This window comes from Balearica regulorum, chromosome 4 (assembly GCF_011004875.1).
Source record: "Balearica regulorum gibbericeps isolate bBalReg1 chromosome 4, bBalReg1.pri, whole genome shotgun sequence".
In the NCBI taxonomy this organism is placed as follows: Eukaryota; Metazoa; Chordata; class Aves; order Gruiformes; family Gruidae; genus Balearica; species Balearica regulorum.
In genome coordinates, this window is record NC_046187.1 from 19,418,121 (window position 1) to 19,446,096 (window position 27,976).

General features: G+C 40.6%; 2 protein-coding genes across 6 annotated transcripts in view; one reads left to right on the forward strand and one right to left on the reverse strand.

The window, feature by feature from the left end:
- Positions 1-2,930: 2,930 nt before the first annotated feature.
- On the reverse strand, positions 2,931-13,272 carry COPS4 (COP9 signalosome subunit 4). The gene is made up of 10 exons (XM_075751384.1): positions 12,877-13,272; positions 11,015-11,094; positions 10,078-10,229; positions 8,708-8,811; positions 7,722-7,875; positions 6,439-6,589; positions 5,871-6,041; positions 4,397-4,512; positions 3,976-4,060; positions 2,931-3,497 (listed from the first exon to the last, which is right to left on the reverse strand). Exons 1-10 carry the CDS (start codon positions 12,948-12,950, stop codon positions 3,364-3,366), a joined length of 1,221 nt encoding a protein of 406 aa, XP_075607499.1. The 5' UTR covers positions 12,951-13,272; the 3' UTR covers positions 2,931-3,363.
- A 753-nt stretch (positions 13,273-14,025) lies between these two features.
- Positions 14,026-27,976, forward strand: part of LIN54 (lin-54 DREAM MuvB core complex component) — a 36,721-nt gene continuing 22,770 nt past the window's right edge. For 3 of the 5 annotated variants that reach the window (XM_075751379.1, XM_075751381.1, XM_075751382.1), the window contains exons 1-2: positions 14,026-14,180; positions 26,511-27,238. In XM_075751379.1, the coding sequence (XP_075607494.1) occupies positions 26,546-27,238 (693 nt within the window). In that variant the 5' untranslated portion in view covers positions 14,026-14,180; positions 26,511-26,545. Of the gene's footprint in view, positions 14,181-21,989; positions 22,093-25,143; positions 25,264-26,510; positions 27,239-27,976 lie in introns of those variants that run through there. The other 2 variants (XM_075751383.1, XM_075751380.1) reach the window with 2 other exon arrangements.

Here is a 27,976-nt window from a genome sequence, read left to right on the forward strand (position 1 = left end):
ATTTTGCTCTTTTCTGATGCTGTTGGACTAAGATGTGCAAAAATACTTGCATAGTGAAGAGTAACATCATAATTGGGTCTAAACTCACTTGACAGTTTCTTACTGAGTAGTAATGGCAAGGTGCCTTGAAACAAGATCTCTCTTTACGAATCTTGACAAGTGTACTAAGTGTAGCAAGTGTGCATGCTGTTTGCTGTATTAAATAATTTGATAGCAAGTACTTCCTGCTGTAAAATTATTTGAAAGAGCAGTGATGTGTTGTCACCCTGAGCTTGACATCCTGAAACCTTGTGAATTCCTTTCTTGAGGGATATTTCCCTTGTCATCCAACTCTATTTTATTTCTGTAAGCAAAGAATTGAAAAGTATGAAGTTGCTTGGATCCAAGGTACACAGCTAGATAAGTGATTGAGTGAATGGACTTTCCAACAGAATGAAGACAAAACATGAAAGCCTCTGAAGACTCCAATGTTTATAATTTTTTTTAAAATATCAACAGCAGAAAAGGAAAAAATTATATCGAAGTCTATTAAAATTCTGTGAATGCCAATATCACTAAATGTTGGGGTTTTTTAAAGAAAGCTTTGTAAGACATTTACTAATAGCAGCCTGAAAATTTTATAGTTGCTATCTTTCCTATGTCAGTCCCAGTACCAGCTAAATCTTCGTTTGTTTTTTGTTTGGGAAACAATGCCTTCCTCTACAACTGCTGCTTTCATAGTTAGAGGATTCTGATTTATTTTTTTTCCTCCCAGACTGGAACAGTGAAATGAGTGAAATCTTGGTAATGAATATTTTGTTGCAGTAAGGCTAAATTTTTTTTAATGCAAAACCATGAATTAATCTCCTTGTAGGATTCAACAGATGAAGAGCTTGTGCATCTAACAACCTCAAATACCGTTAAGTTTCATGGGTCACTTAAATTTTCCAGGGCAAAAGAAAATATAAACAAAGTCCAAACATAAGTGATAACTTCTGGATAAACCAGGCAAACAATGGATCTGCTTTAAAGAAATGAGACAGGATACATGATCCTCCATAGAACAGCTGTTAACCAAGCTTACATTGCAGATCTCAAGCTGTAATGGTATGACTAGTTACAGGAGTGAATTTACCACATCACTTGAAGTTTCTATCTTAATTATGAAGTAAGTCCCTGTACTTCACGGAACTGATCAAAAGCCTAATCACAAATTTTTGAATGCTCTATTTTTTTCTGCTGATAATTAAATTATTGAGTAATTACTAATTATTGTGTATCTAACTGTCTTACACTGTCTACATAACTATTTTGACACTATAGTTGCCTTTAAAGCAATTGGGAGAGTTGAGAGGAAAAAGTCATCTGGAAATAAAAGCAGCTATCCAATAAATAGTCAAAGCTAGCTCTGAGTTCTGACACTGTTGACTTGGAAAAAGCAGTACAGCAAAGACGCATACAATGCACTCGGGACTTGCTTGTGGTCAGCTTGGCTTTTATGGCCATCTACTACTGAAATACCAGTATCTCTCCTGTAGCCAATATATTTTTTACATCTGCTGTGTTAGAGGGTAATGCAGGAGGCTATTTAGTAAGACAGATGACCTTTGTGGGTGTTGGATGTGAGCATTCAGAGGGCCAGACACCAACCCTAGTAGACAGTGACCCTTATACCAGACTATGTCAGCCCACGCTGAAGGACAACAGCCACCCGACCTCGATCTGTAACAAGGATCTGGAAAATCTTCCACCTCTGCTCTTTTACAGTAAACTTGTCAAGCTGTGGGCACAGCTCCTTCCTGCTCCTACAGCTGCTCTGTCACCATCCCCCCTCCCAGAGAAACTAAAGGATGCTACCAACTGGGAGCCATCGTAACTTAATTGGACAGTTGTTTTGAGACTCAGAAATATCATCTGCCAGGTTGACAGAAGTCCATCCTATTTATGGATGATCCACTCTTCACTAGGCTCCTGGCTTTCCTAAAAATCTTAACAGCACTACAAATCTAAATGCAAAAACATGTTTAAAAAAGCAAAACAAAAATCAAGGCATTAGAGTTGTGGATTAAGCCAAAACCTTTAAGTAGACATCAACATGCTCCTGATCTTGAGACAAAAAGGCTAGGATAAACATAGACTGAAATCTCATTAATAGTGTTATTACTCAACTGAAATGAAAAAAGGAGCTAAGGTAATTCACATCAAAGCTGAAATTACAACCTGAACAAGATCGCATCAAACTAAAACATAACCTCTGGACAGGAACAGCTATTGATTAAACTCCACGTTGGCTCTCTATTACCAGAAAAGCTCTCTGTGAAAACCTCTCCAGCAAATCGCACAGTAACTCATGTATCTGGCAAACGATAAATATGTGTAAAGAATGCACAATTCCAGACATAAACATCAGAAGGGCCACTTTGATACTTTGTTGCTGTGCATAAGCATTTCAGGTTTCTCCTGTTTATCACACCACCTTTACCTAGTTGTTGTATCTCACTATATAAGTAATCTGCACAGTATTCTCCAGCTGCATCAGTTTCAGGTGTTTCATCTTTTGTAGTGCAAAACCCCTAGCGGTCAGAGTCTCTTGTTACACTTCCAGTTCCAAAAAAACCACTATGGATACTTTTGTAAAATTACTAATTCGTGCTGACATAGAAAATAAAACAAAGAACATGCTTGGCTTACCTTATTTGGCATGTGCTCTCTTGGGCACACTGGTCTTTAGCCCATCTCTCAGCACAGATAACTGTGCCCTGCTGCACCAATGCAGGAGAATGGTCATTATTTCCCTCAGGTAAGAATTCAGACTTGCATTTTATAAACAGAGAAGGAAAAAAGCTGGTTTTCATTTAACATTTTCAGGGGCTGAAACTGACAATTCCAAAACTTCAACTTATTTCAAGTTACTACTTAAGAAAAAAGAAAAAAACCAAACAGGTCCCTGGAACACTTAAACCAAGTGGCTCATTCCAGCCTTTATTAGAATAATTACAACTAAAAGAAACATGGCACTTATATTTTCACAGCAGGAGAAGCATTATAGGAAGTAATGGGCTACAAAGCTACAGCAATACAGTGAAAAAAATAAAATTAAATAAACCAAAACTCGCTGCAGACACTACAGCTTCTTCTACGTGGAAACCACAGCTTTCAGGTCAGCAGAGTGCAATGCAGAGGCAACAACAGCATCATTCTACACTCAGAGAACTGGGGGACTGTCACACCAAACATGGTATCACCTATTTGTGTCCTAAGCCAGAGTGAAAGCAGAAGGTGGGGAAATGAAGGTGGGTTATTTGTTTGGTTCACAGTCCTACTCAGTTCCTTTCTTCCAGCACAGCAGGCAGTTGATTTCCTCCATTCAGACAATGGCTGCAGTCACTGAGTCATCTGCGCCTCCATTGCTTGTGCTGTCCATTCTGGGGCTGTCTGACTTATCTTCTCCAGCAGGTTGTTAACTTGGAAACACAGTGACTGAATCTGTTTGTCCCAAGTTGGCAAAGCTTCACGAGCTGCAAAAAAACCCAAAAAATAACCCATACAAAACAAAGTAAGTCTTAGCAATTCCCTTGCCTTTTCAACTACAACCTTTTCTTCTGACACTGCCCTCACCTACCTCACAGAGGAAGCCTTCCTTGCGGCTACATCATGCTCATGTCTGTATTCAAAAGCTACAGATTCTGGCTGTTACAAGTCTAACTCCTACACTGAAAATTAGAACTGAACAGAGACCTTCCTCGTGAACCTGTTCCTACAAGGAGACTGATGGAATAAATTCACGCTTTCCTGTGGGTAAGAGAATGCATAGTAGGGAGAGTGGGTGAAGTGTGGTCCTCCATTAAGGCAAACTCTGCCACCTCCTGGCCACAGCAAGACGCAGCAATCTCACTTCGATGGAAGATACTAAGAAACTTAATTTCCTTACCCTGTAAGGCAGCAACTCAAAAAGCACACTCTGGCGCTAAAAAAAACAACTGTGGTCAAACTTACTCTCAAAATGAACAATTCCATCAATCTGATCAATGAATCCATTCATGCGACCCTCAGTTATCATCTGAGAAGCTATCTTTTCTGCCTGAAAAAATGAAGAGATAAAAGATGTTAGAAACCTCTTCCATTCTGAAAGAAGTTTAAAATGATTAAGACTTAATAGTCCTTATTGGTTTTTCAACATCTCCACACATTGGGGGGGGGGGCAAACCTACAGACAACTCTATGATTAGCCATACTATCAGTGGCATCTGACTCCACATCATGTACCTTTCCTTCTCCTGAGATTTGCTAACCTTCCTCATAATATGGAATATTTAATTATTTCCTAATGTTGAACTAATTTTCCTATATTTACTGCAGTTGTTTCCTCATGTCTCTGACACTTCTTGTTTTTACAAAAGATGTAGAAAAGTGTTACCTTAGCTGCAGGGATCTCTAGTAATGCTCCAAGCTCTTCAAAAGTAATGTTGTTGTAAAGTTTGCTCGCAGATAGTAAGTTGTGTTCAATAACAGCTCTGTCCAGGATACTGGAACCTCAGGGGTTAAGTGAGAAAAAAATCCATTACTATAAGATTGAAATACTTAGTTTATATTGTAGAGCAGATGGAAAATGCTTTTTTCCCCGAGTTACATGTGTAGAACATCCAGATGCATCTGCCTTGCACTGGTGTTATGCTACGCAGAAGTTAACAAAAAGAAATGGATGGCACGTGGTTGGTTGAAGACAGGTAGCTTAAACCTTTTATTTAATTTCTAGAATAATAAAGTGGAGCCCTTGGTTTTGCTACAAACTCAACATCTGAATTGAGGGAGTTTGACCTCCTGTGATCAGTTCCTAGCTTGCCAGATGGAAAGACTATTGCTTTTTTTTTTTTTTTTTTTAGTCATTACAGCTCCTAGGGGTACAATTAACTTCTCTCTTACTGTGCTTGTATGGTGATAAACCCTCAACCAATTTCTCTCTTCTTAACAATTTAACTCATTTGCCCCTTAACCTCTAGTTGAAGATAAGCATATTATTAAATACGAACTAACCTGCATTCTTTAACTTAAGTGGACAAGCAGTACAGGTTATAAACAAACAACAAACTGATGCAAAGAAAGGACTGCAGCTTATTGTTACTAAGTACCTTTAACCAGTTTTCACCTGTGCGATTACATAGTTGTTTATTTGTCCTTAATCAATGAGTATTGTTCACTAAGAAGGTTTTCCTGATTAAGAGGTATTTTGTGCTTATGTATATTTCTACTTCAATGTTGTTCTAATTTAGAAAATTGAGACCAGTGTGTTTAGGATTCCAGCAAAGTCCTTACTTCACTTTATTTCTCACTGTTCAGAGGTTCCATGAAGAACAGCTAATAAAACGTCAATGAGATGATCAGAAAACAATTTGAAGACAGTGTGAGATCCAAGTCATCCCCTTACTATGTCATCTTCCTGTGAAGTCAGGAAGCAGTTCAAACAAATTCGTCATCCACACAGACCATTTACGGCCTACATGCATGTCATGTGCTTCTAGGTATCCTATTTATAACAGTGCCTTAGAACTGGGGAAGCTCAAAAGGACAGAGACTCAAAGTAAGAGGCAAGATTAGAAATACTGGGACGTTGTCAGTGAAAAGGACTGTAGATGGACAGAGAAACAAGATTTTTAAAAGTTATCTTCTAGAAGGTTATTTCAAAACCTTAATAGCCAATCAGAAAGAAGAACTATGGCTAAGAAGCTTTACTAATAAACTATGATCATGAGGGTAACATGCTGGGAAATAATTTTAAAATAATCATATAAGCCACACTACATTCTTTTCCATCACACCTCCTGACTGCATTGGGCAAATCCAACTCCTGTGGATGAACGCCTAGCATGACAAAGCTTTAGAGAAATACCTACCATCGGCTGTAGTTGCTTTCTGGTGAGGCATTAGCATTGCTGCAAACTCTTGGAGTTGATTTCCACGGATAATTCTGTCGAGATACATTTTCTCCAAGATTCCATAGGCTGCAAGCTGCTGGCATCTCTCATCTTTGAAGAGTGTAGCAAGCATGCGAGAACGCTGTTGTCCTAGGAGAGTCAAGAAGAATCCTCATAAATGATCACCAAAGCACTGATAGAGGTAAACAACAGAAAGTTATAATTTTTTTTTCTCAATATATGCAATTAACCAACAAAGCTCTATCTATCAGTTGTGTTCAGTTACAAAACACTGTTTGCCACTGACTATCTTTTGCATCTTTAGCCAAGATGCCACCTTATCTCTGGCAAAGACACAGAAGTAATCCAACCCTCAGTTAACAGTATGCCAACATGTAATTTTGACACCGTGTTGACAATTTTGGATTCCTCACCAAATCATAGCAACAAGATCTCTCCCCACAAGTAATGCACAAGATGACTTGCTTCAGGGGATATGAAACACCTATGTTGGGTCTTTTATACAAAAATGTAACATATATTTTACCTGCTGATGCCAAAATAGTACAATGCAAAGCATGCTTCAATGCCTCCAGTCGTTCAGTTTCATGGACTATGCTCTTATAGGAGAGCTCATTGTATCTTTGGGCAGCCTCAATGAACTTTCTTCTGTAATCAAGAACTCGAGCGTAGCAAACCTAGAAAGAAAGTATGTCTCAGAAAAAGAAAACTAACAGGGGTGACTGCATAACAAAGGTGTGTGTGTATAAATTGCCACTTTATCAAGTGACAGCTCCCATAAATATGGCTCTACTGCATCCTGGGGAAATCTGTGTCTTCAAATGATTAACTTGACTTGTAAGGCACCTGCTAAAGTATCATGAAAAGCAATTGAAAGGGCATTTCCCAGCACTATACACATGTTAAACATTGCAAATATCTAAACACCAGAAACTAAGTAAATTAAATATTGAACAGCTGATATTGTACTTATGTAAGCTTCCCCTTCACTACTGACATTGACAGCTAGCACTTAGGTAGCAATTTATATGTTTCAAGTGTTTGCTTTTCCCTTTCAGTGCTGTAACAGCTTCTGATATTTCTTCTCTCCCCTCCTTTGTGCTTTTCTAATGCTTGCAGAAAATATTTACACTTCCAACTGAGTGCATGCTTTAAAATATGGGGGGGAGAGGGGCAGGGAAGAAAAGGGAAAACCAACAAACCAAAACCACCACACCCTGAGTTACAGCTCATGGCACATCTGCTTTGTGTTGTAGAATTTTAAACACCAACACACTTGATTGGTACTGTCACACTGTAGTTATCACTGCTCATCCCAGTTACTAAAATGGTTTGAGAATTTAGTGTATGAACTATGTACACAGTAAACTCACAAATAAACAGAAAGGTCAGCAGTTACTTTACTGCTTGAGACTTAATCCTACTTTTATGGATGGGATTTACTATTTAATTACTGTTGGGGCAGGGGGCTTCCATTGTCTATCAGACATGATTTTTTTCCCCTCTTAGATTTACAGACAAAGGTGTAGGCAATATTTTCAACAGTATTTCAGATGTTTTGAAGCCTAAGTTCTATTTTCAATCAGTAAAGCTGGCATTTAAGGAACTTTACAAACTTATCTCCAAATTATAAGGAATTAGCTATTTAATTATTGCTAAAATGTGGCTCTCAAGCTCCCAAAACCATTTAGAAGCTTTTCCCTTTGTTTCTTTTCTCAATGTGAAAATTGTAGTGGCATTGCATAAAAACATCTCAATGTGGAATCATCTCCCTTTTGAAAGAGAAAGCAATAAAGCAAGTTAGACAACCTTATAATGGATTTGCAGCTGTTCGTTAGTCGATTCATTTTGAAGCAGGGAAGCTCGATTAATATAAGCTTCTGCTTGAACCGGGTCATCATCCTCCAGATACAGCCTGGCAATTTTCAGGTAGGTCTCCAGTTTATAATCTACATTGTATTGTCTGCAGAGAAACAGAAAAGCAAGTGCTAAAGTTGCTCCACATCTATCCTTGCTCTTAGCTGTTTTAAACATACACTATGATTCTTAAGCACTTGGCAACATTTGCTTTACCTTGCTTTCTTCTTCCCTAACACTGAAATTAGTGCTCTCTGTTCAGGGTAAGGAAATTGGAGATGAACGCCAATATAGAACTGGCTCCTACAAACACCAGCAGAAGTAATGCTGTCCATGACACAAATGCATGCTCTAATGACCCATTTTTAGAGGATTGGAAGTTTGCTGAAAGTGGTAAGCCACTTGAGTTAAGAAGCAAATTTGCAACGGAACAAGTGCTAAATAGGCAAAACCTACCGCAATTCCTTCTACATGCCTACAGAGAAAGAGGATTGGCAGAAAAGCCAGTGAAAAGTAACAGCAAGGGTTACAGACTTAAAAAAAACCAAAAAACAACAAAACCCCACAAAAAAACCCTCAACTCTATTTGTTAATATCCAATTTCAAACTATGTCTTAACTTTGAATTGTAAAGATAAACATGTGGAAGAACTGTCACCTTTCAAGAACCCTTCAATAACCTTAGAAGGATTTTTGTAAAATACTATCAAAAAGGCTGTTTATCAACAAGACTCAATTTATCAATTTTGACTCACTAAACTATTTACTGTAATGTACAGTCATCAAGCTATACTTTTGCCATCTGGCAGTAGTTCTGGCCTGATCTACTGAAACTCTGGGAAAATATGCAACCCAAAAATTCCCACTCACTGGTCTAGTTAAGTACAAAGGGAGCAAGTATATTTAACAATACAGAACTGTGTCTAGCACAGTACTTACTTTTGCCCTGTTTCCAAAGGGATGCCCACCAATACTTGTGCTGCATTTCTCCAGTCTTCTTCTTTCTCATAGATTGATGCAAGATGTTGCCTTATTGAAGCAACCTAAACAATTACAAAATCAATAGCAAATGCTATAAAAGTTGAACGGTTCTGTATTAACCTTCACAGTATTTGCTCTTGTTCATGAATCCCCTCAACTGATACCCCAGCTTCACAGACACAGCAACCTGCATGCATGTAACTCTTCCCACACAAGGAGTCCTGCATGGGACTCCTGGATCAAGCTTTAATACCAAGCTTTTTAAATATGAGTGCTGATTTGAAGCATTTCTCCTTAAGCTTGTGACAAGATAAAAGGTGTTTATCTTCAGGCAGTGATAAGTAGTAACCTTTCATAAAGCTTTTAGTAAGATCAAATAAAGCTTTCAAGAACCAGATCACCAAGATTCATAAGCCATTTCTTGCAGTTATACCTCATATCATGCCTGTGAGATATGAATGAGGCGAACTATGATTAGATCCTAATGCAGAAACTTTTACTTTGTAGAGCAGCTGTTAACAGGTAAAAATATCACTGCTTACAATCTGGGTTTTATAAGCAGAAGTGTGGTTAAAAAAAAAGAAATCTAATGTCTTGGATTTAATTTCTGCATAACCATTATAACATATAAGCAAGTCAGTTAAGACTTAGAGTAAAAGCTGCTTAAAAAGCAAAAGATAAGGAGAAGCAAATACAAATTATGACAGAAACTACCCTGCTTTTCTTCTCAAATACTAGATCCTAAAGGCTTTTTATACAAACATCTTCTGTAAGAACTCTCAGGTGATGGTGAACACTCATACAACAAAACCAAAAACTGAATTGACAAAGAACTGCACCACATTCAGTAGTTAACTAGAATTGGGATTTAAAGAAAACACCTTTTCCTGATAAAATGATTATGGCAAAAATACATACACAGATATTTATTTTGAAACAAAAGCTATTTGTCAAGATCCTTCTCTATTTACATCACCTGCCTGTTCCATTAGTTGGGTAAAATGCAATACAATGAGTACCAGTCTGTCTCTCAACAGTACCTCCAGTAGCTCAAGTATTGTTTCATTCTAAGAAGCCATTTTCTGGTAGCATAGGAATTACATGCTCAGCGTCCTGATGAAGAGACAAAGTCTGTATTCTTTGCACAGTCCTAAATACTCTCTGCATTTAGTTCAGGTTTTGTATGTACAGGAATGCAAAATTGGACTCCAAGTAGGAACGTCTGTTTTGACCAGCTTTTTAGAGACTTAAAATAGTCACCAGATAAGGGGAAAAAATCCCAAAGCCAAGCCCGCAAACCAAAAAACCCATTGTCATTGATCTCTCACCTGCTCTTCAAATGAAATAACTCTAGGCTGTATCTTTTCCAAAGTGAAGTGGTATATTTCTTTGGCTGTGCTGTCAGGAAGACTTGGAAGGTGGGTACAGAAATCTGTCAGTAGCTGACGTGAGATCACTAGACTGACATTCTCGTTCACCACTGGTTCAGAGATGCATGGAAGAAAAACACGAGATGGATGCAATGCATCAGTGCCTTCACTGTAAGTGATCATTTGCTTTTATATTACATTTGAATATTTTAAGTTTTTAAATCTGTATCCAAGTGAAGGGTGGAGTTTTTATGTTTTTAAAAGGTGAATTTTTTCCTCTCAGAAACAGTTTGTTTACACTAGAGATCACCAAAGTTCTAACCTCTGACAGATAATAATGAATTTCTCACTTTGATTTATAGTTTAGAGAGATGTTTCATTCTGAATCACTGTTCTCAGTTGCTGAAACATCTTGGACAAAGTAAGCCTTTAGATTGAGTTTCACTAAGTTTATTCTCAACTCAAAAAAAATTACAATGGTATAATTTATAGAGGTATTCAATAAGCCAAATATCCAATACAACACAAAACCCTAACCATTTCTTCTTGACAATTTTTCAAACTAACTTGAGACATGGGAAGAAAGGGGTTATTAGTTTAAATACCACTTGGCATCCAGTATCAATTATAGCATTCAACAGAGACTACTTTATGTTTTCACCTTCTGACACTGTCACAATGGCAGGGTGGAAAGTTCTAACAACTTACAAAGCTTACAAGCTTTACAAAGCTTTCCATTAACTTCTGAATGTGGCGACGATGGTTCCTCTTCTAGTTGTGTTTGAGTTCCAAAATATCATGTATTTACGTAGCCTCACATAGAGCTACAAATATGCAATCCCATAGTTCTCTGGCCTTCAATCAGCGTGCAACCAATTATACCAGATGCACTTACTTGCTTCTACAAAAGCTTTCAAAGCTTCCAGTTGTTCTACACCCGAAAGCTGAATGGCTTTTTCCAATATTTGACGATACCTGTCCACAGATTAAAAAAAAAATAATAATTAAAAAAAATCATTCATAGGGCACATTTTTTCACTAACAACTTCTGTTGCTCTGCTTATTTTCTGTGTCAGAGCCCTACTTTTGCTTATATTTTCTATACCTTTAAGGTGACAATTTTCCAAAGTGTTTGTGCTCAAATGACAGGAACATTCACCTGGAATTGGTATCTGGCTCTTTTTAAATCCCAGGACTAGATTCTTATACAACATAGCTCATCATTTTGTTATCTGTGAATTTATGTGCAATTCTGAAGGTTTAAAAATAAAATCACGTCCCTAGGATAGTGCACAGAAAAAGCAATGAAGACTGTATCGCTCATGGATTAAGATTAATAAAGTTAGTCAAATATTCAAAATGCTATATTCAATGAGAATGAGAAATAGTGTTCTCCTTGAAAGAGTGGGAGGTAAATAGTATGTGATGGCCATGTTGTGGTTTAACCCCAGTTGATAACCAAGCACCATGCAGCCATTTGCTCACTCCCCCCCCGCAGTGGGATGGGGAGGAGAACGAAAAATGAGATAAAGACAGTTTAATAGGATAACAAAGGAAGATGATGATGATAAATTATATATAAAAACAAGTGATGCACAAATGCCATTGCTCACCACCTGTGGAGGAGAAATAAAACCCTGATGCTCAGTCTGTTTCCAAACAGTGATCCCACCTCCTGACCAGCCTCCCCAGTTATATACTGATCATGATGTTATATGGCATGGAATATCCCTTTGGCCAGTCTGGGTCAGCTGTCTCAGCTGTGTCCCCTCCCAACTTATTATGTACCCCTAGCCTACTCACTGGTAAGGTGGTGTGAGAAGCAGAAAAGGCTTTGACACTGTGTAAGCACTGCTCAGCAATAACAAATACCTACATCTCTGTATTATCAACACTGTTTTCAGCACAAATCCAAAACATAGCCCCATACTGGCTACTATGAAGAAAATTAACTCTATCCCTACCAAAACCAGCAAAGGACACTTGACGTAAGCACAGGCACAGACTACGCATTTTTAAGTGTTTATTCCTGCAAAAATAACAACTCCAGTTTTCATACTTCATAAAGCTAATTAAACTTTGCCTGGGCCATAAGCTCAGTGTGTGCAATACTGATGAAACACTACATTTACGTTGAAGCTACATTTTGAGGGGAACATTTCCAGGTTTTTACATGAAACCCCTTAAAGTGAAGCAATTGCTCTAGAAAACAACCAACTACACTGGGACTCAAAGAATTTCAGTTGATTGATTGACATCTGACTGAGCCCTCGGGGGAGAGAAAAATCTATGCGACACATCTATGTGACACATTGCATGAGTAGCTCAAACCCCAAGGTGTGCCATTGAAAATATCTACATCATCATCATAATGATGGAGTTACTGACATATCTATAGCAGGCAAAGAAAATAATGATTCCCCGACCTATCAATTTCGCGCCGCCACCGGGCAGGCAGCCGAACTCTGAGGGGCGGCAGGCAGATACGAGGGAGCCACGGCGAAGGGCTAAGGCCCCACGCGGGAGCCTGCGCTAGGATATCACCAGCACAGGGCGAGCCATCGTTAGAATCGAAAAATAAATTTAAAAATTACAGAATAATAAGGTGAAATCTTTCTTTTTTTATTTACAGAAGCGCGGCCGTTGGACAAGAGCCGCCTCGCCCGCCCAAGGCCCGGCAGCTCCCCACTCCCCCCCAACCCAGCGGCCGTAATCCCAACGGCCGCTCACCCGCCTCTCCCCGCCACCGGCACTCACTTGCCCGCCAGGTCCTTGTGAGAGCCGCTGGAGTTCATTAGCTGCGCCAGGTCCTGCCTCACCGCGGCCGCCATCTTCGTCAACCCACCGCCGTCCCTCTCGCGCGCCACAGACTTCCTCCTACCATAGAGCCGCGCTGCCTGCAGGCTAGAGGGGCTACCGCGCAGCAGAGTCACGTGGAGAAAGGCGTCCGCGCGGGCTGAGCCCGGCCATGGGCATAAAGCTCAGGCGGGCCCCACACACGCCTCCCCCCAGGGCCGCAGGACGGCACGTATAAAGATATATACCTATATAATCACGTGTAGGTGTATGCACGCGTGTCAGCGGCCTCAACGTGAGGCAAGGCTGGGTCCTCCTGGTGTGGCGCGCGCGGCCCCGGAAGCGGGCGGGTCCGGAAGCGCGGGGCGGTGCGCGCGCGGGGCGCTGCGCCAGCGGTTGCCAGGGCGGCGCGGCGCAGTATTATGGGATGCGGCGGGGGAATGGCGCGGGGCGCGTGATTTTGAACAAACACGGCGGCTTCGTCGCGGGCGCTGCCGCCGCCGCGGCCGCCGGACGCGGTAGCGGAGGGGAGGGAGCCAGCGGCGGCGCCGCCGCCACGAGGCGCGGAGGGTGTGCGGCGACGGCGGCGGCGAGAGGTATCGGTAGCGGCGGTGGCGGAGGAGGAGGAAGAGCGCCCGCCCGCCCGGTGAGTGTGAGGGCCGGGAAAGTGGCGGCAGGAGGACGAAGAAGGGTGTGTGAGCGCGGCCCCGCTCCCGGGGAGGGGGTGGCGGAGCCCGGGAGGGAGCGGCGGAGTGTTGACAGCCGTCTCCCGCCGGGAAGGCACAGGCCCGGCCCCGCTGGGCGCGTTCCCCGCGGCGGGGCGGGCTCCCAGGCGGCCTCGCCGACCTCCCTGGGCTTGCGGGGATAGCCGCCCCAGTCGTCCCTCCGCCGCGGGGGATGTCTGCTCGGCAGGTCTCTTCACCGCTGCTCCCTGAGATAAGCTGCGCCCAAAGCTGCAGCGGAGCGGTGGGGTTAAAACGGACCCGCGGAGACTGGCGGCGAGGCTTCCTTCTCGGACTGAGGGTCTGTGCGGGGCCCGCCGCCGCCCCCTTCCCTGCCGGTCCGGAAGCAGTTGGGGTTTGGCGGCGGGGCAGCTCGGGAGAGGCGGGGCGGGGCGCCCGGGCGGCGCGGCGGGGGCAGGTGCGGCGGGGGCGGGCCGCGGGGGGTGGCGGTGACGGGGTGAAAATGGCGGATCTTTCGAAATACGGTGGCGGCCGCTGACGGAGCCCGGCGGCCCGGTCGCCCCCGTGCCGCCCGCCGATGAGGTGAGGCCCTGGGGGGCGCGCGGGGGTAACGGTCGCGGGGGAGGGGGGCGGCCGTTGCCGGCGTTGCGCGATGCCAACGGTCGCGGCCGCTGGGGCTCGCCGTGCCGAGCTGGGCCTGGGGCCGGCGGGCCCGGCTCCTCCGGCCCACGGGACACCGCATCGGGCGGTCCGGGGCCCCTGACTGTAACAGCGGCGGCTGGCTTAGGCACGGGGACGCTCTCTTCGCGAGACTCGCCGGTATGGGCCGGCGGAGGGGACTGAGTTGCCCCCGAGAACGTGCCGGGGCCCCGCCAGACTTTGTCCGGGGTGAGGAAGTCCTGCCTTTGTCTGCGGGGATGCTCGCTCGGGCTCTGCCCTGCGGAGCGGGGTGCGGTGAAAACAGTGTAGGGTGTTTTTCACACTTCTTCAACTCACCCAAGTGTGAGGGCATACCTGTGCCTTCAGCATGCTGCTGCACGGCTGTGGACAGCCTCCGTGTTTGAAGTGAATTTAGCTGGACCATCTTTTGGGATAGTCCCGGCTTCTGTCTTCATCACTCTTGCTTGTTACAAGGTATATTGGTGGTCAGAATATGTTATTAATTATTTGTGGCCTTGACTTTGAAGCACCTCGTGTACTAATTATGTAATGCGTGGTAGGGAGGTTTTGAGTTCTGAAAAGCACTATGGCATTGACAGCATGTGAAATCATCCACTGGAACATAGTGTGAACAGGAGGAAAGCTCTCCGACTTACGATTTCAAGTGACGAAAGAACAAATATTTAAATGATCTTTCATTAGATTCATCGTTCCGAACAGTTGCTTGAAATATATTATAGTTATTGTAGAAAATACTGACTATAGAAAAACAACTTGGAATATTCTTTGCAATGTTTACATAAAGCTGGCAATAACAGGCAGCGCCTTGTGTGTTGTTAGCTTATTCACAATAGCTTTTTTTGCCTACTGGAGGCAAGAAGAATAGCAGGTTACCAGCTGAGAATATTCTGTCAGGGAAATCCTTTCATAAAATAAAATGCATTACACTTGTCTTTTTTCTTAATTCTTCAAGATGTCAAGTTTACATATGCATCAGCAAGTGGTAGCTGTTGGTTACATGCCTTGTACAGACTTGTATCAACCTACAGAGAGATGTATGGCTGTATTGCTCTGTAGGCCAAGCACTTACAAAGGCTCGCTTGGAGAGTATGTTGGAAAATACAGCCCTGCTTATCTAATGGGTTAAAAAAAGTACTTCAGGCTTGTTGTAATGTGGTAAGTTTCAAAAGTTTGTTATGCAAGGTTGATTGTTCAGATTATGTATCAAGAACTACCTGCTGTTGTTTAGTTTGCTTATACTTCTGTGATGTCCAAGCTCAGATAGTTTGTAACTGAATGCTCTGAATAGTTCAGCTAGAATTCTCAAAAAGCTTTAACTGGTGTCAGGCTGAGTATCTGCTAACCACAGGTAAATTTGAAATGTAGCAATAAAGAGTGCTGTCAGATTTCAGCCTTGGAGACATTATCTCATGTGTTGGGATATCTTTTATTTTAGGTTTGGAAAAGCAGTCAAAGCCCCTTAGATTCTTTTCCATTACACTTTGAAAAATTTTCATGGGGAGAAAAATAAAGTAAGGTAGATTGAGTGGTGATGGTGTTGATTTCTGCTTCAGCAACAAACTGTGCTTCATTATCTGTCACTTGGTCAGTCTGTGCTTCTGTTCCCTTCCTGTGCTATAGAGGTAGTGCTTTCTTACTTCACATGCTGTTAGAAGCGCATCTTAATGTCCTACAGAATTTGTATACTACAATGGTGGGATTCATAACAAGTACCTAGGAGACAAACTCATGGTTGGCTTTCTTCTTTTATTCTTAGCTGCAGAAGCTGCCGTGGAAAATGTTTCTTGAACTCTTGATTCAAGGGTTTGTATTTTCCCAAGCCTTACATTTGAGGAGCTTGGTTTCCTCAGTTGCTTAGAAAACCAGCAAGCAGCGTGTGGCTTTCAGTACAGCCTGTGACTAGGCTTGTTCACTTGACATTAGAAGAGATAAAAGTTTTTCTTGCATGAGAAAGAACGAGACTGCTGGAATAATCCCTTGATCAGTGATGGGGGTACATAGCTACATGATGAGAGAGATTTAGCTTTCTCATGTTCCAGATCCAGATGTAGATTAGTGGCTCCTTAACTTTTCCAACTTTGAACTTTCACAAGCTGTACTTCTGCAATTGAACACGTTGCTACCCACATGAGGGTTATGCTGTTAGTTTTGGGATCTGCTGTGATCTGTCATACAAGTTCCAGGTACCTACCAAATCCCCATTTCTATGGTTTGGCTGGGTTTTTTTTTTTCTTCATTTGGATTAACAGCAGTTTCTAGTATGGACCCAAGAAGCCTATCTGAAGAATGTTTTAGAAACTTCTTCAGATGAGTCTGTGGTTCCTGTGAAAAGTTTATTGGGGTCTTTTTTTTAATACTACTTTTACAAAAAAATTCACCTGGTCTCAGGTCTGCCCACATAGCTTAATCTGCTCTCCCTCCCAAATATTTGAATGGAACAGGAGACACAATCTGCAAACAAGTGAAAGCTTTCTGTTTTAAAATCCAGTTAATTGTTACGATCGTAGTGTCTGGGCAGAACTTTCCTGACGGCTTTTGTTGTTTTCAATGCTTTTCAATTGCTTTCAATGTTTTTTTTCCGAGTGTTACTCTCCCATTTATTTGGGAGAAGATGTGGCTGTGCACTGCTACAATCCCATGAGCACTTGTTGCTGCTTTGCTGGTGAGGAAGATGGTTCTGCTCTTCCCTGGCAGTGTCTTCCTTTCCCATGCTTTGTAAGCACTTAAACAGCTACACCTAGACCTCAGTTAAAGACTGATCTGCATTAAAACTAACCTGGCTTTTGTTCTAGTTTGGAGTGAACCTACACAAAATGGCCTGACATAGTTTAGTTTTCTGCCACCACTAAAAGAGTTGGTTATACTCTTCCCCTTCCCTCCGTGCAGGTTTCCCTAGCTCCTTGACCCAGCTGGATTGTTGGCTGTGGTGCAATTCCTTGGTGCTGTTCTGGTACTCATAGACTTTGAACAGAGCTATCTCAGCACACTGACCCACCAGAATTTGCTCACTACTTTGTGGAGTAGTTGTCTTCCTGGATTGAACACCAGTGTCAGCAGTGTGGAGAAAGTGGGACTGTGACAGCTCAGAGTTTGGTTTGGATGGCTAACTTTAACCCATCTCAGTTCCTTCATCTGGACTGCGCTTGCAGCTATGTAAATCTTTGCTAGCATAAGGAAGACAAAAAATGCTTGTATGGAAGTGAATAGGCAGGTGCCAAAGGAGGACAGGACAGCTTTAGTTGTAGTGCTGGCTTAATAGGCACAGGGAGTTGGAATATAAGGAAAGTAATGCTGCTGATCATGTGCACACAGTGGTCAAAGTAGCAATGGATGCTATTTGAAATAACAGTGCGATAAAGATATTGCTAGGATATTTTTCCACAGTAAATCCTAAAACATTGTAGCAGGTGCTTGTTTTATTAGTGTGTTGTTACCAGTTTGTTGACAGATAAGGGTTTTTAGCTGTTGGTTTTCCTTTTAAAACTATAATGGAAAGTTAAATTACCTATAACTTGCCAAGGGAAGAAGGATCTCCGTGTAACTGGTATGTGGGAAAGTGGTTGGTTTGTTTTTTTCCTCCAGCTATTCTTAAAAAGAAAACAGCACCTCTATTATAAACATGGCAGTGGTGACCTGAGCTTAATCTTTCTTCCCATTAAAAAAAAAAATCAAACCCAACCAAAATCCTTAACTGTGTAATAAAACTCTTATGTTTGTATCACTTGATAACTGTTGCTTTAACCACACAGGAGTTGCTCATTCGTGTACATTGCCCGTTCCTCTGATATGCTGCATGCAGTTGTATGTATGGTGCGTCACGTGGGGAGCGTTCACTTAACAGAATGTAGAGTGATGGGAAGGGAACAGTGTGCATTGGTTGAGTGAATTGTGGTTGCCTTGGGAACTATTATTTTGAATTTTGTGACAATAGAACGTTAAATGTGTGGTGAAGAACACCTGATATTTTCTTAGTGTTCCTTGTAACAGATGAAAAAAGACTGGATACCTACACTAGTTATGTATTCAGCATTTGATAAAGAGTAAAGTTGGGTTTTTTTCTTTTCTATAGTTTGCCATTGGTATTGCATTTGATAAATGTAGAACCATGATCCTCTGCGAAGTGTGCAAACTGCCTCTGTGTCTTGTCTTCTGTAGAGAATGGGAAAGAGAACAGAAATTATTTTCTCTGTGTTCCACATGCATGTTTTGTTACTGTGTTAAAACTATTTGCTTTCACTCTGCTGTTACATATGCAAACACGGAGAGTTTGCAGTCTTAGATAATTAATTTTTCCATTTACCTTTGTTAATCATAGCTTTTTCATGGATTAATCTTTTTATGTTTCATGATGTGTTTTTTTAAGGCAATGTCTAGCTCAGTAAGCTTAAACAAAAGACTCTCTGTTGAAAAAATGCAGTGCTGAGTGATTTTGTAATTCTTTGCCTTATGACAAAACAAACCTTTCAATTTTAGAGACAAAATGTAGAGTGTCAGAGTAAGAAAATGGGGAATGCCTAAAATGAATGACACTATTTTACCCATTATTGAAATGGTAGCAAAATTGAACAATGGCAATTAATTAGGAGAATTGTAGTACAGTAAGATGACCTACGTGCAGTTGTGGTCTTTCATTTGAGAATATGCCAGCAGTACAGGACGAATCTTGGGTATGCAAATGCTTCTGTGAAGACTTTTCTAGCAAATGAGAGAAAACATGTACAGTGTCAAGAGTTTAAGAACTGCATTTCCTATCATTTTGTGCCATTAATCTTTGTGAATTTCAGTTGTCTGGAATAATTGATGTGTGCTTGTATGTACTTGGCAAAAAGAGATGGAAGAACACAGTAAAGAAGGAAATGAACTAGTATGTTCTTTATTTTGGTTATAAAATGACCCAATAAAATTATTTGTTTTTCTAAGATATTTTTTTCCTTTGAAATCAACTTAGACAAACAAGTGGGCTTTACTTTCTTAACTGTAGTTTCTGCTTTGCATAGGTAGGTGTTCTATGTCACTTGCAAGTGGTCAAGAATCTGTGGGAACTACGAGCCTTGTGTTTTTATGTAATATATTCAATCTTTTCTTGAAATAAGTTTCTTCTGTTTGCTAGGTTAATGTCCAGAACGTTAAATGAAGAGTGAGTATTTTCCATTTGCAAATAGTTCTAGTGCCAGTGCTGTGAACTGGCTGCAGCAGAGGGACTAACAAGGCTGTAGTAAATTTAGCACCTACAATGATATTGGCAAAGGTTGTCACTTCTATTTCCTGTGAAGAAAAAAAAATTAACAATTGCATATGAGCTATGGATTCTCTCAGGAGAGAAGCAGAAAACATGAAAGATGGAGTCTACTTGTGAATTTTTACCGTTGCTACTAGAATGACTGAGAAAAATAAAAGCACATTCTCTTTGTTGAATGGGAAGGTGAGTTCTGGTGTTATGTCAGCAAAAAGACATAGGATAAATAAAAAGCTCTGACAAGTTGGTTCTCCTGGATGCTTAACAAAAATTCTTAATGACTTTGTTATCATGAGTTGTTGCATTTGCTTCTGCTTCTCATATTTGTTTATGGCTGCAAAATAAGGTTTGTCCTTGGAAGAGAGTTACGTCTTACTTGTCCAGATAATAAGAACCTAGGCTACACTCAATGCAGATGCTATACAATTTTGCACAAACCGATTCCATAGTCACTTGTAAGTTGTACTGTTCAGTTGGTTTTGATAGACTGTACAGTCTGACACAGCTGTTTGGGTGCATGTTCTGAGCTGCATTCTGGGGGGACTTCCTGAGGTGTTCAGACACCCTCTGTTTCAGGTGCACCCAGCTCATTGTGAGTATGTGGCGCTTTAACACATTGTAGCGATCAACTATGGCAGCTAAGTCACCACAGATAACCTGGCAAGGCAACAGGTCAGCTTCAATGTCCCATCATTTATAACAACACTGTTAATCTCCAGTCCCCAAAATTATAAATTGACAGTTGGCAAAAACTTCTTTTGTGTATACAAAGTTGCCTTGGATGTAATAAAGAGGGAAGGTATTAACTAGGTGATCTTGCAACATAAAAAAACTCCAAACAACTTCTTCTTCCATGCAGAAACACAATTAGGGCTTTGCATATAACTGTTTCTTCTCTTATTAATTCTGACAATGAGATGAACCTTCTGGATCCATTTCAACTCAGACAGTGTAGTGGCGACTTATCCAACTGGTGGAAGAGCATGTTTGCCATGGGAGTCAAATTGGGAAGGGTATTCTGTAAGGACAGAAAGGGATTATATTGAGCAGCATAGAGGGTGCTTGCAAAGAACTCTTCCTTCCAGGTGGCCTTGGTATGGTGTCTGGAATAAAACATCTCCAGGGATAGAGTAAGATACAAAAAATATATGTCTGTGTCGCTTTCAGAATATTGAAAACAAGGGTTGTAAGAGATAATGTGTGGTCCTAGTCACTGAAATGCTTCTCTCTGGCTAGTCCTGTCTCTAAGTTATTTTATTTGGGGTTTTTTTGTTGGGTGGTGAGGTGGGGGGTTTTTTGAGGTGTTTATCCAAAAGCTTAATTAGGTATAAATAAGAAAACCAAGTTAAACTTAGCAGTTTTTCACACGCTTTTCAATCTTTTGTGTTATGTTAAATGAGACATCAGAGGTCTGAGAAGCCTGCATTTGTAGTGGCCCGTGTGCTTCTGGAGCAGAGATGAAGGTTTCACTGAAATTCCCATTTCTCCTATTGACTCAAAATCTTAATGTGGAATTTCATTCCACAGAAGTCAGTCAGCTTTTGCACAATCCCGGTAATGGTTTTCTTACATTTTTATTTTTTTTTTACAATTCTTTTTGTAAGTTTTCCCCAAAAGGAATACAGAGGTGCTTTATCTAGAGATTTAAGTGGGAGGGAGGGGGTAATGGCGGTTTTTTGGCATCTGAACCAAGTCATGGTTTAGCTGCAGGTGAGCTATTTATCTTCAGCTCAGTCCTTCTGCAAGTAAATATATTCTATACTTGTTAAGTGTTGTCATGTTTAAGGCTGGTAGAGTTGCTGAGATCTGCAGCTAGAAGCATGTTTTCTGGCGAATCATTGCAATGTGTTTGAGCTATTTTTGCCTTTTTTTTTTTTCCTTCAATGCTCCCTTGGACTCAAAACCACAGAAAGCCAACTTAGATTTCTAGGATAAATTTAAAAAGCAATAACAGCCATAGCAGCTTGCACTGCTTTCCAAATCTTGTCAGCACTGCCCTGAAAGCATTGCAGTTTATAGTCTTAGATTTTTATCTGGTCTTCATCTCTACATTCTTCTAACTTTGAAAAGAATTGTATGATTGCATAAGATGCATAAGGAATTAAGTTTTTAGGACAAAATGCTGTTCTGTGCCATATTAGCATATTTTTGGAAATTAAATACCCCACTGAAATCAGTGTTGGCATGTGTTTTTGTTTCTGTTAGAATGAACTTCATGTATTGTACCTTCTGACTGGGCAGCACTGCTCAAGTATTCATGTAATGCACTGCTAATTGTTGTGCTTCCTGATTTGCAAAGTGTCAGTAACATTGGTAGGTCACAATTCCGTTGAGATGAACTTTTGCTCATAAATACAAGGCTAGAATGCAGTCTTTCTGAAACTGCTGGCAGAAAGCCTAATCTTAAAAGGTGCCCAATATGATAATACCAGTTAAAAGTCTGTGGGGAACTTGATATCAATCCTATGATGGCAGTTTTCATGCTTGTTGTTTATAAGAGTGTCCTTGGTGTGACATAGCTGCGTGTTCTGAATTCTTCTGTAGCCCCACATTCAAGAGGTGTCCAAAATTTGGAAAGTAAGACCTTTATTTATAATAAAGTAAGACCATTTATTTATTTCAAGCTATTTTTAAAAGACTGAAATCTTGATTTCTTGGGCCTAGATAAGTACTCTTCACATTTGTTATGGTTTTTTTTAAGGTTTGGGGTTTTTTTTTTTCAGTCAAGCTAAGTCCATTACCAATATATAAATTTTAACTTTAGATTCTTAATGCTTTAATTTTGGCCTCGTGAACACTGCAGACAATGAAATAATTTGAAGTTATTTTAGGGGTTATTTCTTTTGGTCTCACCACAGAGTCTATATAGAACATAAGGTTAGAAATGCTTCATTAAATGTAAAGGCCCTGTAATCTACAAACCCAAGTATTGGATTATTCATGGCAGTGGACACCTTCAAAATGTGTTTAATGATCATAAGAACAGCTGTGCAATTTTGTTTTTCAGCTTTTGTGCTACTGTATGTTGTGAAAATGGCTGAAACTGGTAGGCAAACCAAGGGAAACATTCTGATTTTTGGTTTCCATGTTATTTTTAGTTTGCATGAAACTCTGCTTGAAAGTAGAACATTGCTTCCAGTTACAGAAAGCAAACTGAACTGCTTTGAAGTGTTGTGCTGCAATGAGTGTTATTTCCAGGTCTTTCCTGGAAAGTTGCTGTAAGGAAGGTATGTGCTAAACAAGCAGTGTTTAAGACTTTAACCTTGCAATGATAAAGTGACCTTCAACACTTCTTTTTAAGAGAAAAGAAGGATGTACAGATGTGTATGGAATTTCTTTCTGTGGTCAACAGCATGCATTTGTTGGTAATCAGAGCATAAATGGCTCTCATAGGTGCTTATCTATTTCTGCCTTCTTAGCCTGGATGTGCCAGTCACTTGAAAAATACACACAATGTTCTTCTGCAGAACATTGCACTGTTAGATTGGCGTTCAAATAATAGTAATGCCTTTGCTCTTCAGTGCACTCGGAATTTACTTAGTACCAGTGAGGATTAGACTCGTAAAGGGCACTAAGTAGTTCTCAAGAGGCAGATTTATCATCAGCTTGCTGATCCTAGTCAATCTTCAGAATGACATGAAAGTCTTAAGTTTTCAACTTGCTGTTAGCCACAAATAGCAAATGCTGAAAGTGTCAGCTGATTAGTATGAGATAGGTAGAAATCTATGCAAATTTGAAGTGTAGACATGGCTTGAAATGCAGACAAATATTAGTAAAATGGTATGGTTTTGACCCCTTCTTAATGGACATTTAACTAGTATGTGAGAGCTCGGTAACAGCTGTGAACCAGGCATGGGGAAGTAATTTGACCTTTAAGTGGTTTAGTTTTGTAGATACTAATGATTCTGGGCAAGTGCTTTGAGTGTTGTTGGGTTTTTTTAGTAATACTACATAGTCCCTCACAATGGCTAGAATGTTCTTCCTTACTAATTTTGTTTTGTAATTGATGGTACATTTGGGCAATGTAATATTTTCTTCTTACAGTGAAAAGGAGGTTGTCCAATTGAGTTAGATATCTGAGTGTTTTAACATGTTGGTTTTTCTAGCAAGCAATGCACTTGCATATACATGTAATGTAATTTGACCATTTACAATTTGTATGACATGCTGCTTTCACCAAAAACTTAGTAGTGGCTTTTTTCACTTTCTTTCAAGCTTCTGTTTAGCCTGAAAGGTTCTCTGACTCATGGAGACTTTTGGTTATGTACTATATCTAAGGTTTTTGTTAATTTGATTGTAAAAATTACTTTTGTACTCAGTGTGTGTAATCTAACTTCTGTAGTAGCATGCTGTGATTCCATGTATTTGAGAATTAATTTTGATGTGAAGAAAACAGCTACAGGTCATGGGATAGCCGAGTCTTAAAGTATACTTGTAATAGCAGTTGTGGTGAAGAAAGAAGGTGTGGTCATGTTGCATGCATAGCTTCTAAAGCTTTGGGTATCATCAGCTAAAGCATTTTGTGGTGAAGGCAGTGTATTTCATATCAATGTGTTGGTAAAACATTTTTGTTTTGAAGACATTAGGACACAAATTTTTGAAAACTTAAGTAAAAGATTTCAATTTTTTTTACAGCATGTCTACAAAGAACATCTTCTGTTTGTTCTTCTGTGACTTTTTTGGCTCATTGTGTTTTAAATGTCCTTGCCAATATTTTGTAGTGTTATATGTCAATGATAGAAGTATGGAGACCTTAGTAACTGTTCCATGGTTGAATAATTACAAGATCCCATTTTTTCCCCTCCATCCCAAGAACTAGAAAATTAGGAAGGGGAATGGGAGCAGGTGAATTAATTGCTACTGCAGTGTTCCCACTGGATGGTAGTTGGATCTCTCTTTTGTGGCAGCTTTCACCTACTCAAGGCCTGGTAATTTTAAACTCCTTAATCTCTTCAGTATTTTTATATGACCTTTCTAGGGAATAACACATACAAATACAAACCAAAATCAAGTAACTTAAAATTGTCATTACTGAATCTGGCAATTTATTTATTCTCCCCATTGTCTGATCCAGATGATTGGCAATTGTTTTAGATGAAGGCAATCATTATTTGAATTGTGGTTGACCCTAGGAGTCTAACTTCTGGATCCAAGTGCCTTGTGCTTGTCAGTATAGAACAGGATGATCGGGGGGAAGGTTGTCCAAAATAGTTGGAAGGTGAGAGATCTAAGGCACAAGCCCATGCAGATTGATCAGGAGACAATAAAGCAACACAACTCAGGAGGAGAGCTAGTGGCCTTAACATATGCTGAAACAATCTGCATTGACTATTCCTGTTTTTGTGTAATCTCGTATGCAGTTAACCAATCTGACTTTGACAGCAATGCGATACTATTACTAACATGTCCTTAGGATTAAGCTGTTTTGTCTAGCACTAGTTACCAGGGCTGGCATAACTGCAAGCTCTGGTGGCATTACTTTGGGAGAAATGCTTTACGGAGGAGGTGTTTCTGGCAGTGACATCAGGTAACTTTGTATCTTTAAATGCCTGACAATAAGTGAGCTCTGTATGAGTTTGACCCTCGGTCATTTGAACAAGTTCTTGTGCAGCTCGGGCTACTTGAGTATTGTGGCAGTTTGGTATGGCTTGTACTCCAGAGATGAGGGGAATTAAGATGGCACCCTTCATGATCAGGAAGGCCATGGACTGCTCCAGCACAGCCTCCTGAGCTTGGCATGGAAACTAGGTAGATTATAGCAGGGTTCTTTCCCCATCTTTCTACCTTGTGGCCGAAATGCAGCTGTTCTGTAGTTAGCTGCTGTGCAAAATGGAACCACAATGACTCTGGAGGAATCAATGCCACCTTGGCATTTGGTCAGTGTTTTTAGTAGCACAGTTCCTCAATTATGAATGTCGCTTAGTACAAATAACTCAGTTCTGCTTTTCCTAGCAACTAGAAAACTGAATTTGCAAGGATCCTGTCCTCTTGAGCTTAAAATGAGCACTCAAGAGTGCGTACACATACCCACACAGTGTGGTTTCCTGTCCAGTGTCCAAGTGGCTGATGGGTTCAGCAAGTGGGGAAAAAGCCTAAAGGTGATCTGTTTTCACCCTCTGACAGTGATACAGTTTTAGTGGGAATGGTAGATGTGACTATTTCCAGCAATCACTTTAAGGTTTTTCAAGTGGGAAGTGACTCTGGCTTTGAATCTCACTGTGGGTTTTTTTTAATATAAATTGGTCACTCTTACTAGTTAGCTTAAATTCTGTTTTCTTTCAGATAAGGTGTTCTTTGTTTTGTGTTTAGAATGTGTTTCAAATCAATCATGAATTTGGGCATTATATTTTCTTGTGAGTATTGAGGAAAAAAATATTGGGCTGTTCTTTTCATCGCTAGCATAGAGGAATTACCTGTTCATCCTGAAAGGGCAGGGCTTTGGCTTGATCCTGGGGGTAGGTGGGCTGTTGAAGTTGTTGAAGCCCATCACTAGATGGCTATTTGTATTTCTGAGATTTCTAAAATGAGGATTTGGCAAGAATGAACCTTTGTTACATCTAGTATGGATAATAAGTCTCTTGAGGCAAGAAAGCCTGCTAATCAATGTTGATGTGTATGAGAAAAGCCATTATCATCTGTTAGATTTTTAAAGCAGTTTAACTCTTGCTTTTTATTTCAGTAAGCTTCAGTGTCTGTGAACAGGGTGCCCGTATCTTGGGGGGGAGGGAAACGCTACTTTGTGTACTGTGTTGTCAAAAGTGGACTGGTAATCCACAGCAATTCAGTGCCTTGATTTGACTTCAGTGGATGATGTTGCAGAGGTTTGATATAAATTCTTACTGAGAGTAAATTCAGCTTAATGTGTTATGTTTTGATAACAGGGTTTTTATGATATCTCTCCTGTGCATGCACAATACCTTCAGTTTGAAAAAATTTCTAATAATTTGAAAATGTATGTTTCTGGAAGCCAATAACTTTTTAACGTATTATTGCAGTACCTGCTCTGGTCATCGCTGCCACCACTGCTAAAATGGAGGTGGTTTCAGCAGAAGTCAACAGCTTGCTCCCTGAGGAAATAATGGACACTGGTATAACTCTGGTGGAAGACGACAGCATTGAGGCGGTTATCGTGTCGTCACCGATGGGAGATTCTATTCCCATGGAAACAGAACTGGAAGAAATAGTGAACATAAGCTCCACCAGCGAGTCCTCAGCTACAACTACTGCCGTGGTCACCACAGAATCAGTTACTGCACCCAGCAATCACTCAGGCGACACAACAGTGAACACCACAACCCCAAAAACTGATGTGAATGCAGTAGTAAAGCCTACCTTTCCAAGTGGCCTCCATAAACTTGGTGCTCAGACCCCCGTCACTATATCAGCCAATCAAATTATTCTGAACAAGACCGCCGATATTAAAATAGGCAATCAGAGTATTAAACCAGATGGGCAAAAGCTAATTGTAACAACTTTGGGCAAGTCTGGCCAACCTATTGTTTTAGCGTTACCCCACGGCCAACTCCCACAGGCGCAGAAGGCCACGTCCCAAGCCCAAGGTGGAGACTCCAAGGTACAAGGCCAACAGATCAAAGTTGTTATTGGAGGTCGGTCGGAAGTGAAACCTGTTGTTGGTGTCTCAGCTTTGACGCAAGGAAGTCAGCTGATAAACACTGCAGCCCAGCCTTCTGTTTTGCAGACCCAGCAATTAAAAACAGTACAGGTAAAGTGATTTATGCTGAAACATCTTAAAAATAATTTTGTTGCTGCAACTGTTGTCCATTTCCTTCACTGATTGACACACAGTTGCTTTCAGCCTTTGCATTTATTCCTTGTATTAAAAAATACAATGCTGCTCTTAGTCCATGCTTTCATCTGTGGATGCATTTACCATTTTATGCCCTAGCTACTGTCTAGAAACTTAGGATTTGCCTCTGAGAAAGCAAACTAGCTATTAAAATTCAGTAAATTGAAGACAATTTTCCCATTATTTATTTTATAAAAATAAAGTCTACATGCTTTCAGGAAGGCTGAATTGAACTCTGTGCCTGATGTTCTTTATTCAAAGTGTACGCTGCTTTACTCCTTTATGAAAGAGTAGCTTTTGCCTATTACATTTAGTTTGTTTAAATAAAACTCTCTGGAAAAAAAACCCTTCCAGCATTTGAAAAAGAACGGAAAGGTATATCTTGCCTGCCTCAAATCTAGTTAAGTTTGTTAATAGATGATGATAGACTAGATGCTATCATAAGCTGGACATTTCAGGGTCTTGCTCCTGATCTCTGGCATGGATCTTGAGATATTTGAAACCACAGAGAATCTGCTGGGATCTGAAGATGTGTTGAAAATACTTGGGTTATGGCCCAAAGGTCCTGATTTTCATCTGGTTTATGGCAGAACTAAATGTGAATGACTTTGTTCTAGTTGGCAGTGAGGCAGAAATAAGACCTCGTGAAAGTGA

What these genes read in the sequence shown, in the direction of transcription:
- COPS4 (XM_075751384.1), bottom strand. Translation starts at nt 12,950, where the DNA reads ATGGCGGCCGCGGTGAGGCAGGACCTGGCGCAGCTAATGAACTCCAGC. An exon ending in CCTTTGGAAACAGGGCAAAA is followed by an intron (nt 7,876 to 8,707) that starts GTAAGTACTGTG and finishes GTTTCTCTGCAG; the next exon opens with ACAATACAATGTAGATTATA. An exon ending in TAGAGATCCCTGCAGCTAAG is followed by an intron (nt 4,061 to 4,396) that starts GTAACACTTTTC and finishes TCATTTTTTCAG; the next exon opens with GCAGAAAAGATAGCTTCTCA.